The following is a 14,374-nucleotide window of genomic DNA, read 5'->3' as shown; positions in this document are numbered from 1 at the left end:
GGATCACCAGTTCAGTTTGTCAGGAGGGATATCTGAATAGGCACTCCCTGTTTATTGCTCTCAGACTCGGTAGGTGCTGGGCTGCCTTGTACAACCGATGGTGAATCAAAACTGTTTGAGGCGGGGGACACTTCCACCTGCTCAGCTCTGGTTGGTGCTGCCCTGTGGGAGATGTGAGACAGAGGCAGTCAGGAGCAAGGACAGACACATGGGGAAGGAGCTCCCTTAGCAGGTCGTGTTTTAGTCCCAGGAGCCTTTCTGCTGACAAACACTCCAACAGCTACCTTCCACAGTCTATTCTTGCCTTTCACCAACTCCTCAGTGTTCAACTCTGTTCATATTTTACATATTTTTATAAATTGCTTGTTACCCCTATTCTTTTTTCTTTTTATTTAAGCATAACATCTATTTATTATATACTCTGTTCAATGCCAGATTAAATTATTTTCTTTTCTTGGACATTAAAAAAATTATATCCCTTTGCTTGCCAGCTGATAATTCCTTGAGGTTTTTGGTGATCTGTTTCCATTTTGAAATATGATGGATTCTCCATCATCTGATTCTGCTTTTTCAGCAATAAGATTAGCACATCGCTTGTTCTTTTGGAAGACTCATCTGTTTCTTCCCTTGTACCTCTGTGGATAAAGCATCAAATATTTTGTTGAACTTTTCTCTTCTGCCCTGTGTTGACTTAATATGCTCCCACTTAATAGAAGGATTTTGTCCAAAGGGTGTCACTTGTGTAATATGCCTTTTTCAGCATGAGTCACTTTTTTCTTATGCTGTTTCTGAAAAAGCTTTCTTGCTGTTCTGAAACTTTCCTGGCTGGATTTAGACAAATTAGTTAAAATAGAGAGTTAAAAGTACTTCTTTTACGTACTTGGAAAATGTAACATTTCAACCATTTCAGTAAATTTAACAATATTAAGAAGTTTGGCTTGCTACACTTTTTTCGCAAATAAAAATACTTCTGCTTTATGTATTTGTCTTAAAATCTGATCATGTGCAATTAATTTATCTTGAATCTGTTAAATTATTTTGGCATGAAGACCGAGCATCTGCAGATATTTTAGCTTGAAGCATGGGCTGCAGATGTTGGGTTTGGTTTTGTGCTGCCTCCTGCTTCCCCGTTCAGTAGCTGTGTGCTGCGGTAGGTAAGGCTGTCACGAGAGGCAGGGAGGGAGGGCAGTTCCAGAGCAGGTGAGGCCTCGTCTCTTAGAATAAAAAGGAATCTGAAATAATTGCAAAGTTGGACACGTGGAACAGTTTCCTGCCTGGGACCTGCCCTCACTTCCCCGTTCTGTTTTTGTGAGAGGGAAGTCAGCCCATCCCTGCAGCTGTTGGACAAATAACTCAGAAATACATTCGTGGGTGCATCATGTGCTGGAGAACTGCTGCTCCTTCATCCCAGCAATGGGCCCGTTACCTTGTGAAACAAACATTGTGGTTTGCCTCTGCTTCACCTTACAGGAAGCTTGTAAATTGTGTTTTCGTGCTATCTGACATGGGCTTTTATTTCCTCTGACAGTTTACATCAGAAGATACTGAGGGTGGTGTCTCCACCTAATTTTTATTACACTTCATTTTCTGGTATATGCAAAAAGTCATAAAATCAGGTGGTACATTGCTAATTTCCTCAGCCCTCTTGTATGGTGGCTCTTTTCATGCTGAGCAAATCCATCAGTAGCTTGCCAATACATACTTGGTGATCTTTTTTTGATGCTTTAAAGTCTGGCAGATTAATATTAAAATACAGTCTGTAAAGCATGTATGGGAAAACCTGTGAAAATCATTTAACAAGTTGAATGTCTGAAAAAGGCCCTCAAACCTTTTTATTACTGGCTCTAATTTCTTTTAAAATTAGGTATTATCATGTTACAGTTAGCCGTCTTTAGGAGTTCTGGAAGCTTTAGTAGTCATTGCAGTTGTTTTGATCCCTATTGCTGTAGGATCTGATAATTACAAACCGAATAATTCAGCCACGCAGAGTGTTTTGTACAAGTTCCTTGTTCTTTCCACCTGGGGAAGAAACAAAATCTACAATGACTTTGTAGAACCTGAAAGAATGTCCCCAACTCCAGTTTAGTACAGCAATGACAAAGCAATTCTTCTCATGAATTACCAAATCCATAAGAGCAAGTTTTTGTCATTATTATTATTGATAGCTCAGGGTAAGAGCTCGGTAAGGTAATAATATTTGTCTGCACCCACTTACCTATCATCAAGGGATACAACAATAGTATGGTATCCTGTGGCACTCTGTTGGTGTGGCCAAGCCCTAGGAAGTGTCTTTAAAAATTTACAATTAAGAGTTAATTGTATTTGGGTAGATTGTGAACATTTTCACCTCCTCAGTTAATATGGCCACTCACCTTTCCCAGCTTGCAGTGGGATGAAAGCGGGTTGTTGCAGACATAGGTATTTCATCATCGCTTGCTCACAATGATTAAAAAAATACCATCGTTTTTAGAATAATACTTCACAACAAGAGGATGAAAGCAGCTTGTTGGAATCTCAAATTATCTTTTTATTATCTTGAGCAAATAGTGTGCTGCTATTTCTGTTTTTCTGGATCAGTCCTGACACAGGCAGGGACATGGTATATCCTTTCAAAATGATGGTGAGATTGCACTGTTACTTGGAGACTTAGCCCCAAGGAAAAACTTGCTTTTTGCAATTGTTTGAGCTCCAACTATATGCCTCTTTTCAATATGTGGGCTACAAAACCTCCTACGGAATTGGGATCAGACCAGCACAGATTGACAACATAAATTAAGCTTAATTCTCTCATGCAATTTAGGCCTTTTTCAACGTTGTACCTGATAGAGCAGTTCTCCAGGACCAGTTCAGATGTTTAGATTAAGTAATTACTGCTTAGCCTGGCTGTGGGTGATGAACTGGAGGCTCTGTTTGCACTGCAGCATTCTTACCTTGCTAGAAACATGCAGCTCCTTTCCCTCAGCAGGTATTGGGTTTTCTGAAGGAGTTGTCTTCATTAACTTATTTGAATCTGTGTATTTGGGTGGATTGCTCACTGTTACGTGCTTTAACAACAGTGTGTTAGTCCTCAGTTTGAAAGTCTCCAGTATCACACGCAGCTCCAGCAGATCTGAAGTTCCTTAGTGTTTTTTGTTTTCCTAAGGGTTGAATCACTCACAAGTATTTCTTGTTTTCTTTTTCCCATCATTTAAGTTTAATATCCTGTCCATCTGCATCTGTTAAGAGTCTAATGCTGCCTTGATGTTGCATCCTAGTCTCATGAGTTGTCAGGCCACATTTATCAGAGGATTGTTCTAAAGGCTTGTTCTCTGCTTACACCTCTTTGCTTGGCATGGAAACCTCTCAATGGGATCTTAATGTGCCTATAGCTTATTGATTGAATTTTCAGATAACTGCTTCTTCTCTTCTACTAAAACACCAGAAAATTAAACACTCCTCCTTTCAGGAATTCCTCATACATAAACTGTTCTTCTAAAAAAAGCAAGCCAACTGCTTGTGAAAGATTACTTAGATATAATTTGTATGCAGGTTGTAAAAGGGGAATTTCCTCACTGCATTTTAGATTGTCCAATTCCTGCTGAATCTGTGTATAATTTAGTGCAGCTATCTTTGAGGATAGATCTTCTATTTAGAACCATCATAGCATTGCCCTTGATCTGCTGCTCCCTTTTTACTGTTGCAGTGACCCCATAGGTCTTTGAAAGCAGGGAATTGTAAAGATCTAGGTGATGGCTATAATCCTTCTTTAATAAGAAGCATTTATTTGTTGAAACTGTTCTACAACTTCAGGATATAAATTTATGACAAAGTACAAGCTTTGTACAATTTCCAGAAACAAGCAGCTCTTATCCAGAAAAAAGGTCAGAAGTGGAATATACCCCTTTTCCTCTCTGACATTTGCATCATATTACTTGAGCATTTTGAAGAGTGGACTTGTTACATGATTTCCTAGAGGGATTCTGCTTTTGGCTTCTTCTGGAGGCTTCTCTCATCTGTTCTGCTCTGCTCTTGTATCAGCTGTTGCAAATTTTTTCTGTAATTGTCAATTGCTCTTGTTAGGTGAGTTCCTGATTAATCTGGTGACAGCAAAACTATTCACTGCTGACCTGTTAGTGCCTAAATCCTCCTCCCTCTGAAACAGAGAGTTCGAGAAATATCTTGCTTTGAGCATTAACCAGGGAAACGCTATTTTCATGCAACTTTCCTGCCTGGTGGGAAAAAAGAAATTGTGTTATTTTTCCCCCTTCTCCCTCTGATTTGCCTTTTTTTTCTCCCTAGAAGTATGACACCCCCCCCCCCCCCCAAAAAAACCCCTTGAGATTCTTGAGAAAAATATGTGGAAAAATCATACACATATCAAATTGTAACTTTATCTACTTAAAAGAATGAGAAATGTACAGTGTTAGCTGTCACCAAAATTCCTTTATCATCTCATAGCCATCAGCAGTGGTGGTGGCATAAATCCCTATCCTAACTCCTGTATTTATACAGGTTGAGGCTTTTAAGTGTTGGAACAGTGTCCCTGTGGTTTGAGAAACTGTGTATAACCTCAAATCTTGTAAAAGAAAGTTAATTTAATGTTGTATAATGACAAATATGTCTTTTGTGCTGTATGCTCACTATGCTGCCTCTTGCTATTGCTGTGTAAGAGGAAAAAGTCAAAAGATTGCAAATCCTTGGTGCTAATAGTATAAACAATAGGAAAACACATCATTTTCTTTGGGATCGCAAAGATAAAGGAGGAGAATAAACTTCTAATAAGCCCGGAAAATGTAAATTTTTTATAATACAGTTGGCACAGTATAGACCAATGATTAATTGGTCATAATTATACTCTATGTTGTAGATATTAGAACTCACTTGACTCAGTGCAGAACACTTAGTGATTTTCAGAAAGAATTTAGGATGGAAAATATTCAAATTTTCCTCTTTATTTTAAGACAAGATATTTCGCATAAGCTTATGTGTGGTTTATTTTATTTTTTCCCACAAAATCTCTTGGCCCTGCTTTTGCATTCTGGAGAGTGATGATATGTCCTATCAATTTTGTCACAGTGCCAGAAAGGGCTTCCAGTGACATTTTTGGAGTGGTCATTGGGATCAAGTCTATCTTTTTTTTTTTAACTGTAGATATCATCTAAGACTGGAGTAAAATTCTCTCTGTAACAACAGAGTAGCACAGTGCTCAGGGAAGAGGGAGCAGTAGAAATAAACAGTTCCTGTATGTTCATCATGGAGCAGTTCTGGAGTTTTGAGTGTGTGAGGGTTGCAGCCGAGCTCCTTCCTGCCCGTTGCAAAGCCCAGCCAAACTCTGGTGTTTCTGTTCCAACTGAGCTTCGGTGAGTTCTGACCCTCCAGTCCCCATCCATCCTCCCAGCAGTGGGCAGCCTGAAATGTGTCTTGGGAGGCTGGCTCTGCGCTCGGAGTGCTGCAACTGAGGACAAGCCCACCCTGGGCATAAGGACTGCTCTGATGCTGCTCGTGTGATGCAGTTTATAGAAACAGCAGCATCCATGTTGAAGCCCGCTGATTGTAAAAATGGGTATAGCAATAAAAAGTATTGATTTGGGTTTATTTACTCATTCTGGGTTTTGCAACAACAGTTCACCATCTAGCATGTGCTGCTTTCAAGGTTTCAGCAGGTTATGGGCAGATGACTTTGCTTGAATGACCGCTTTGTGTTGGGTTTTGTTCTGTTTACGTTACATGTCTGGTTATATTTTCAATTTGTAGAGTCTATGAAGTGTTTGATGTATTTGTATAAACAATTTCATTTCTGAAAAGATGTTCTGAATTAAATGCCAATGCTGTACAACAATACACTAACAACATTCTGAGATCATTTAAAGCCCTTTGTTTAGTAACACAATGAATGTCATTAGACTGTTACAGTAAGAATGTGAACATTAAAAACAGCTTGTAAAAATGAAGAGTTTTTGAAACCTAGAATTATGGGGGATATCAACTTGGAGCATCTCCTTCTGTCTTTAATTTTTGAGTGAAACATTTTCCTATTGATTCTTGACAAATGTGTTTCCCATCAAATCAGGCATTCAAGTTTCAGTTTTTACTATAACACCTCAAAAAATAATTTTCAATGCAAATTTTGAGATGGATGTTGAAAGCGTGAAATTAAAAGTTGCCGTTCTTTTTGTTTGCCTCTCAGTTGTGGTATTTAGGAGCCACGAGTTGCATCTTGCAGCCACACTGACTGGAAACACTTCATTTCCACTAAAATAAAAGCGAGTATTTTCATGGAATTGCATGTCATCAGAATAAAAATAAAACCAGAAACTTCTGTAAAAGCATCAGATCTTCTAATATAAACCGTGTACATTTTTCCTCCACTTGCCTCTGTTCCCTGCCATTGTTTGTATTGGCATTTATTGTGTACTTGTCCTTTGCTGCTGGAGCAGCCCAGGTTGTATTGAGCTGCTCAGAGCTGTAGCCTGTGAAGGCACAGGAAGCAGAAATGCAGGTGTAGCTCAGGAATGCAGGGGAGCCTGCATGGGAGCTGTCACTCAGATCAGTCCAGCACTTACCAAGAACAGGAGCTGGAGAGGCTCGGGAGGGGCTGCGCTCCTGTTCTCTGACTGCCCCTTCTCCACTTTGCCTGTGCCAGTGGTGCTTCCCTGTGTCCTGTCCCAAAGCTGCTCTGACTGTGGGGCAAAGCTGTTGGCTTGTGGCTACTGAAATATTTCCAGGTGTGCTGTGTACAAAGAAGAGTGCTCCAAAGCTCAGAGGGAGAGAAAGCGTCCTTCCATTGGGAAACCTTGACTATTATAAAGATTCATGTGCTATTTATATCTGTTTTTTCTTTGAAGCACAACAAATGTTTATTGTGTTTGTAAAATTTTCAAGATAATATTAACTGCTCCATTGTATAGTTTTGAATGTGGTTCGTTATTTTCTTTTTTTCCAATCATTTCAAGATTGGCGACTGAGACAAACAGTGCCACTCAGAAGAAAATAATTACAAACACTGTCTCCTTGAAAAACAGGTCTATACTTTGTATCTGTGTATAAAGTTTTGTAGTCAATAGAAAATGATACCAGTTAACATGGAGCATTTGATAACTTGAATTTTCTTGATGTATCAAATACTTGTTTGTTGTTATTAGTGCTGAACCATGAATAATTTACTGGCTTTCACTATATAATCTGCAGCGTCTGCTAACTTTGAAGTTCAGTAGTCAATTTAAAGTTTGCTGGAGCTGACTAATGATTCACCAGAGATTTTTGTGAGATATTTTGTCATCCATTTAAAGCTTGGAAAAGCCTGCTGTGGCAGCCATCTGGCAATTCTTGGTTCTCTGGAGGAAAGAGAAGCCTTTTGATACAATAGATCAAAGCATTCTGCTCTTTCAGTGACTGATACCTATAAGTAACTTAGAAGTTTCTCAAAGTTATTTCACAATGCCTGTCTCGTTTGCCAAACTTTTGTATTGTAGCTACAACACAATATTGGCCATGAATTACATTTTAATTATATTTGAATCATTATTTAGAAACTTCTGTTTGCAGTTGATTTACAGATCTTAGTGTTTATTAACCAAGAGATTTTAAATTTAACGAATATGCTGTTATGATCAGTAAAATTAATGCTAAATCTTTTTGCTCTTAGTGCTAATGGTATAGGTAAGGGTACTCTCAGCAACTGTACTTGTGCTACAGCATAAGCCTGAGATATAGGTGCACCTATCAAGGAGTTTCAGAAATAGCTGATGTGTCTTGGCAAGTAGCTGTGTCATCCTAATAACTGTAATAGGTGAGCCTGATTATTGAACCATTCAAAGTGCAGGTGACAGATGTGCTAAGTGCCAGATATCCACTGACAAGTCCTTCAGACTTGCTCTTCTTTACATAAGGTAGCTTGGAGAAAGGAAAACACTTCTAAGATGCTGAATTTTTAGATAATAAATTTCAAGCACCAACCAGATAATTAATGTGGTGCCAAGTTTTCAGAAGTAGAACTATGTGAGTTTGGTGAAGGAATGGCTAATTTTTCGCACATTAAAATTTGCTTGAACTCAGATTTAAAAGAGGCATTTAGGTAGAAGAAGTAAATTCCACATACTTGTGCTTGTCATATGAACACTTCAGTGAGCTCTCCAGGATAGGTCTGGTGCTCTTGTTCCTTGTAAAGTCCAAAAGCAATGATAAATCTGTAATTCCATACTTCATAAGCTTCCATGATTTAATGTTCTGCCTGCTGTAACTCTGAATCAGATACATGTGCTTACCTGATTATCTCCCTGTCTGCTCGACATGTGCTTCCTAGTAGCTACAGTTCAACATGTTTTTTCTTTTTTTTTTTTTTTTCCAGTGTGGGAACTTTGCTGTCTTGGTGGATGTCCATATTTTGCCTCAAGGCTCCAGTAAAGACACCAGCTGGTTTTCAGATCATGAGAAAGAGGTACAACAAATATCAATTCTACTTCAAAAGTGTATGGCTGCAGGGAAAAAGCTGGATTGCCGTGAACTGTTCAGCATTTTTCAGTGTTAGGAGAATATTGTTAGTTATACCTAACCATCAGCTGTTGCCATGGGACCCCTAAGTCAGCCATATGTGCTATTTGGGTCACCAATGATTTTGCTTTTTAATTTTTAAACTCTGTGTGTGCACATTTATGCATGCATGTGTGCTGTGTGTATTCTTGTGACTTAACTTTTAATTTAAAAATGTTTCTCATGAATGCTTGTAAATTATCCTGAGTGATACAAACCAGATTGTGGCAGGTATCATTTTGATGGTGAAATATCTTCCTAATAATTTTTTCCTCTTTCTGAGAATTGTAAATGATGTTGCATTTAGAGAGCGCAAGAAAACATAAATATGTAAGATAAACCATAGTAGAACTGTTGCCTTGTATGAAAAGAAACTTCCATTATTTTTAAGCGTCACGTGTATATCCTGATGAAATAGTGGGAAATCAGTGAGCAGCAAAAGTCTGCCCGTAGCTTTGATCAGGCTGCAGGGAATCTCAGAGGAGCTCGTGCTGTGTCTGGCAGGAGCTCTCCCGTGTGGGAACGTGAGAAGCTCCCTGCTCCGCTGAAAGGGAGGGCAGGACGTGTTTGGGATGCCTGCGCGCTTTCCCGCAAGTCTCCCTTACGCACTTTCAGCAGATAGCTTCCCCAATAATGCCATCATTAACCTGTCACTGCACAGCCCCAGACATCCCAGAGTCATGCATTTCACCGGAGCTGAAAGAAACAGTGCCTTCGGATCCTGAGGGAGCAACAGCACAGCGTTTAGCAGCATGTGGTTCATCTGATTTGTGCTTTATTAAGCACAGGAATAAGAAAATAGGAAAAATCGCTCGGATTTCTTTTTTATGGCTAAATGAATGCTCATTACCTTTTCTGTTTTATATCAAGTTTTGCTGTCCTGGTTATCTGAGTTTTAAACGTTTTCAAAATGTATTTTGTAAGACTGCCAAAACAAAAGAGATGAATTTCAGGAAATTAGCTCACGATTGATTTAATAAAGAGGCATGACAGGACAGCATTCGGTGCATTTCTATGAGTGCATGTTTCAAGAGAAGTACAAAGGTTGTATATTTTCAGCAACTGAGAAGTGTGAGTCAAATAGCTTTGCAGTTCACTTCCTGAAAGTCCTAGGCAGAATCTCTGTGAAAGTGAGGGGAGAAAAGGTCCTAAAGAAAGATTATTTCAATGTATTTTTTGCGAGAGCTTTTACATGTTCATCCCAAGCGGTTTTCTGCATTTTTGTTGTTTCCAAACTCTGAAAAATGCTCGTGGTGGCGCAGCCCTCTCCGGCTGTCTGTGGGAAATGTGGATGCCTCTGTAACAAACAATTCCCGCTGATCCCTGCTTACCCTGGCTGGAAGTCATCAGCTTGAGCTCCAGGAGCCTGGTGCTGCTGTCCCCTCGGAGCACGGGCTGTGGAGGGAAGGGTGGAACTCCCCCAGTGCCCAAGGCACGGCCCTGGAGCGAGGGAGTACAGCCGGGGCTGGAGTCGGCCCCGTGGCACACCGCTGTGGCCGGCTGCGTGGGGAGGGCTCCTGGCCTTGCTGGGAGATGCTGCAGGTTCCCCTCTTTCTGCCCTGCCAACTTCCCTGCCCTTTCTTCCACGCCCCTTTTCCCCTGGAATGGCCAAGTCACAGTTTTATCTTTGCTCTCTGAGGTCTGTATGGTTCTTTGTGGGGAGCCGCTTAAATAACATTTCCATAAGGCTAACAAGTGAAATATGTTCCATGTAAATGAAGGAAGTGCAAGGTAATGTTTATTGCTGTGGAAGGAACCAAAGACACACCATGTTTCTGCTGCTTCTGAGACCTTCTCGTTGTAACTCCATGAAGGAATGTGTAATGGGAGCACTTTAATGAGTTAAACAGAAGGACAAGCAAATACAGAAATTTATAATCGTGCTCTACAAGCAGAACGGAAAATGGATTTCTTACTGTAAAGGGAAAGTACTGGTTGTGATTGACTAATGTATATGCCCTGCTTTCATTTAGATTTTTATTAAAAATTTGTTGTTCTGAGTGCTTTCTACATTAATCAAAAGGAAATTTCAAGGCAAGATAGTTTAGATACTACTTATATAATTTTATCTATTACCCTAACACATTTTAGAGGTAAAATTATATTTTTGTGTGCCACAAAGTATCATTGCTGTGAGCACATAGTTATGAACAATGGAAAATGAGAATACTGAGGGAAAAGTCTCAGATGTGTGTGTGTGTGTATTAAGCTTAAAACTTATTCTGGTATCCAAGAGATGAACTTTTGATTTTTACTCCAAGTGGGATTTTTTTTCCTGGCTAATTCTGGCAGAAGGTTTTGCTCTTCCTGAGTTGTCTGTGGGTTTATTGTGCTTTGTTGAAGAAAGTATGAAAGATATGAACAGTTATGTTTAGGAGCAGAAAAATCTAAATTAATTAGAGCAATTAAGTTGCTGTGACCTAATTTGCTCAGTCTTATCCACTCCCCCCACCCCCCCAAATTACTCAGAATTGGAGCAAAATATCTGTTGTTGTTTATAAGGATTCTTAAACACAAATAGTGTGGTGACAATTCCTGAGAGGATTTTTACTAAAATTTTGCTTCAATACCTAATGTTGTGATACATTTTTAACATGTATTTTTTCCTACTTTGCATGCATGTGAAACTAATTTCTGGTTTTAAAAAGTTAGTATTGTAATATAATGTATTTCATCTGCCAAGTAAGAATTTCATAATCTACTTCCTCTTTTGTTCTTTAGAAAAATTGTGTGATTCCCTTCCTCGTTCCCATCCATTTCCTAATTCATGTGTTTCTCCTCGATGTTTTTCCTTTTAATGGGAGAGGGGGTAATTTTGTATTGGTTTCTGCTGTGTGCCTGAAGGCATTTCTGTAAATTTAGATCAAACCAGGCCAGTGGTTTCTCTTTCAGGAGGTCTGCAGGCTGCTGGAAGAAGTTGTTGCGTCAAGGGTCAAACACTACTTGGAGGCACGTAAACAGCGTGGTCAGTGGAAGCCCACGGAACAGGGATCATCTGGGCCTTTGTTTCTTACCGGTAACAGAAATTATTTCACTTAGTGTGCCATAAAGTGCCGTGGAAAATGCTGTTCTTTATATTTTCTGTGAGAAATTTGCCATCAGCAAGGCCTGAAATAGTTGATGTTTTGGTCTGGAATTACTTCAGCTATGTTAGTGAAAAAATTAAGTGGATTTTAATTTTCTGTGTTGCTTAAAAATGAACATAATGCTGGTACTATTAGTCAGTGCAGCTTGGGCCTTACTGCTAGATCAGCTTTGGGGCTGAATGGCTGCCAGTTCTTGTTTACCACCATTTCATTGTTAGCATAATGTGGGGTTTGCAGTTGACAGGCTCATCTGTTGGTCTTATACAGCAATTTATCTTTAAATAGTTCTTAGGCAAAAAATTACTGTGTTAGTTACTAGCCTGGAGCAGTTATAAACGTGTCTCAGAAGAGCAGGGCTGCAGCAGTAAAGCTCTGTGCTGGCCATGCTTTGTCACATCTCCTTCAATCCAGGAGAGATCTCTACTGGAGAAGGGCTTCTGCAATGCATGGGATTACATACTTGTATTATATCATCACCAGGCTCGTAAATTTTACAATTCAACATGTATTGGATGAACAGTTCCAATTGGGAACAAGTTCTTTGCCTCTTAAAATGCTTTCCTTTGTTGAAAAAGGTGTATTCCTATAGAATGGTGATTGGTGGTTGCAGTTTTGCATGCTATTGTCAATAATAATGATAAAACACAAGTTATATACTGTATGGTTGGCTTCATATTGCAACGTTTTAGGCATATATGGGAGCCAGGTTCTTCTGGCATGACAGGGGCTTTTTCCCACCCCTCAGGAACACAATACCTCATAAGCAAGAGGTGCTTCAGGCCACTGAAGGATTTCCAAACCCTTTTCTTCCTTGCAAGTTGAAACTACATTTTATCCCTTTAAAATATCATTATTATTTGTCAAGCACATGAACTTTCAGACCCTGGTACTTTTCTGATTCTGAGTGAACATTGCAGATGGTGGGATCTGAATTTCTAAGATCTGTTGAGGTTTTTATGTGTTTTCTTTTATGAAGGGATGTTTATTATTATTTATTTTTTGAAGTTTCCTGCCGTAGTAAAAAGTAAGTTTTGAAAAAAGTTATGATTTTATAAGGTAAAACTGCCAGACATAATAGTTGTTTGTTATATATGTGGGTAGATGCAACATTAATTTAAGTGTGTTTGTTAGAATTTAGAGTCTTCTATTTTCTTTCACATCATGAGCTTTTCAGTGAAAATACTGATGTGCTGTCCCAGGGTTGGGAGCTGTTCTTCTGCTTGACTCTTCCCCTTGTTTCCTGAAAATTAAAAACTTAGGGAAATGCATTTGAGAAGGTCATCAGTAATATCAGTGACAGTGTTAGATTAAAGGATATTTACTTTGGATGAGGCAGAATGACTGTTCCATCAGTTTTCTGCAGTTAATCTCACCGTCATTAATTAACAATAAAGAACTAAAGGAAGAAAACAGGCTGTGATAACGAACACTCATGTTCAGCTTCACTTCCGAAGCCAACTCTTTCTTTTTCTCTCAGCCTGCCTTGCTCAAGGCTGTAATTTGTAAGAAAGGAGCGCTTTGTTCAAGCCCAAGAATCAAGTTTCTTCAAGTTCCCTTGGAGTCTGTGCTTACCTGGGAAAGAAATAACAGAATAGGTGGGTGTTCAGTGGGGCAAGGGGCCCTGCCTGCAAGGACTGACCCTTGGAGCTGAGCCGGGGGGCTGCAGCAGTGCCCCTGGTGCTGTGCCTGCTCCTGGGCCCCCAGCAGGGCTCTGTCTGTGGCCTGCAGGGAGGAGGCTCTGTGCTGTCACACAGGTGAGTGCCACACTGCAGCACAGGGGTGGCTCTGTGTTGGCAGTGCCACACAGGGGAGTGCAGGAGCCCCGTGTGCTCCATGGAGGTGCTGCTGGGAACAGGCTTCAGCTGCAGCTCCTGTTGCCTCTGGAGCTCAGGAGTTTCTGAGGTCTTCAAGCTCTGTGTGGTTTCTGCTGCTCCAAGTGATCCAAGTCTGCGTGGAGTTGCACTGCTGTGAGCCCCCTGCTCTTGTAAAGAGGTGTGTAACCATAGAGGGATCCTGCACATGGTTATTAACTGCTGGCTTACTCCTTCCAGTGTCCCACGTCAGCATTCCACCCCTGCCTGGAGTTGCATCTTTTCAAGTCAATTTTAACTATTTGCTGTTCACACGGAAGGATGTATTCAACACTTCTAGAAAAGAGACTTATGAGACCTGTACTAATAAGATTTTACACTACCTTTAACGTCAAGGCATGATGTATTAGGTTTCATTTCAGAACTAGAGGCCAAGCTACCTTAAGACTTGTTAAGTCCTCTACTTCCTCACTACTATAACATTTTTGAAGAGAAAATTTTCACCTATCACAGCTTCTTTTTAGTATTAACATTATATTATGTTTAATATTAGTATTACTTGACACTACCTTTCAATTTTTGTAACACTTAATGTAAATATCCATGCGAGTTACTTGTTAATTTACATTTCTTTTTCATTTGAGTTACACCCACACTGCAGTGTGTGGTGGGTCGCATACCAGCTCATTAGGAAATCTGTGGGTGTTACACACAGGAGAAGAAAGAAAGAAGGAAAGAATGGAAAAATGAGAGAAAGTAGCCAAGACAAGCAAGTTCTTCCTATTCTTCCTTCTGTCTGAACAATTTCCACACCCTTCCCAAATGGCCAGTACAAACAATTTGCCAAAGTAAGCTTTAATTTAGTATTTGGACATAGGCTTCAGTGTAAATTCTCTGATTCTTATTTTTAATTAATGTCCGAATGTGTTTGACTTTGGTTTATTTTATTTTTTTTAAAGAGAAATTTAA

The 14,374-nt window shown here is 39.7% G+C and overlaps 1 protein-coding gene across 3 annotated transcripts in view; it reads left to right on the top strand.

The window, feature by feature from the left end:
- Positions 1-14,374, top strand: part of SLX4IP (SLX4 interacting protein) — a 73,158-nt gene that overhangs the window by 25,675 nt on the left and 33,109 nt on the right. For all 3 annotated transcript variants that reach the window (XR_008483967.1, XM_054290363.1, XM_054290364.1), the window contains exons 4-5: positions 8,327-8,416; positions 11,401-11,524. Coding sequence is in view for 2 of the 3 variants with exons in the window: in XM_054290363.1 (XP_054146338.1) it covers positions 8,327-8,416; positions 11,401-11,524 (214 nt within the window). In the remaining variant the exon portion in view is untranslated. The remainder of the gene's footprint in view (positions 1-8,326; positions 8,417-11,400; positions 11,525-14,374) is intronic.

The sequence above is a fragment of the Melozone crissalis genome, unplaced genomic scaffold (genome assembly GCF_028551555.1).
Source record: "Melozone crissalis strain CALT ecotype California unplaced genomic scaffold, PUWL_Pcris_2 ptg000081l_1, whole genome shotgun sequence".
NCBI lineage: Eukaryota > Metazoa > Chordata > Aves > Passeriformes > Passerellidae > Melozone > Melozone crissalis.
Note: the sequence above shows the minus strand (reverse complement) of the source record. Positions and strands in the feature narration are given on the sequence as shown.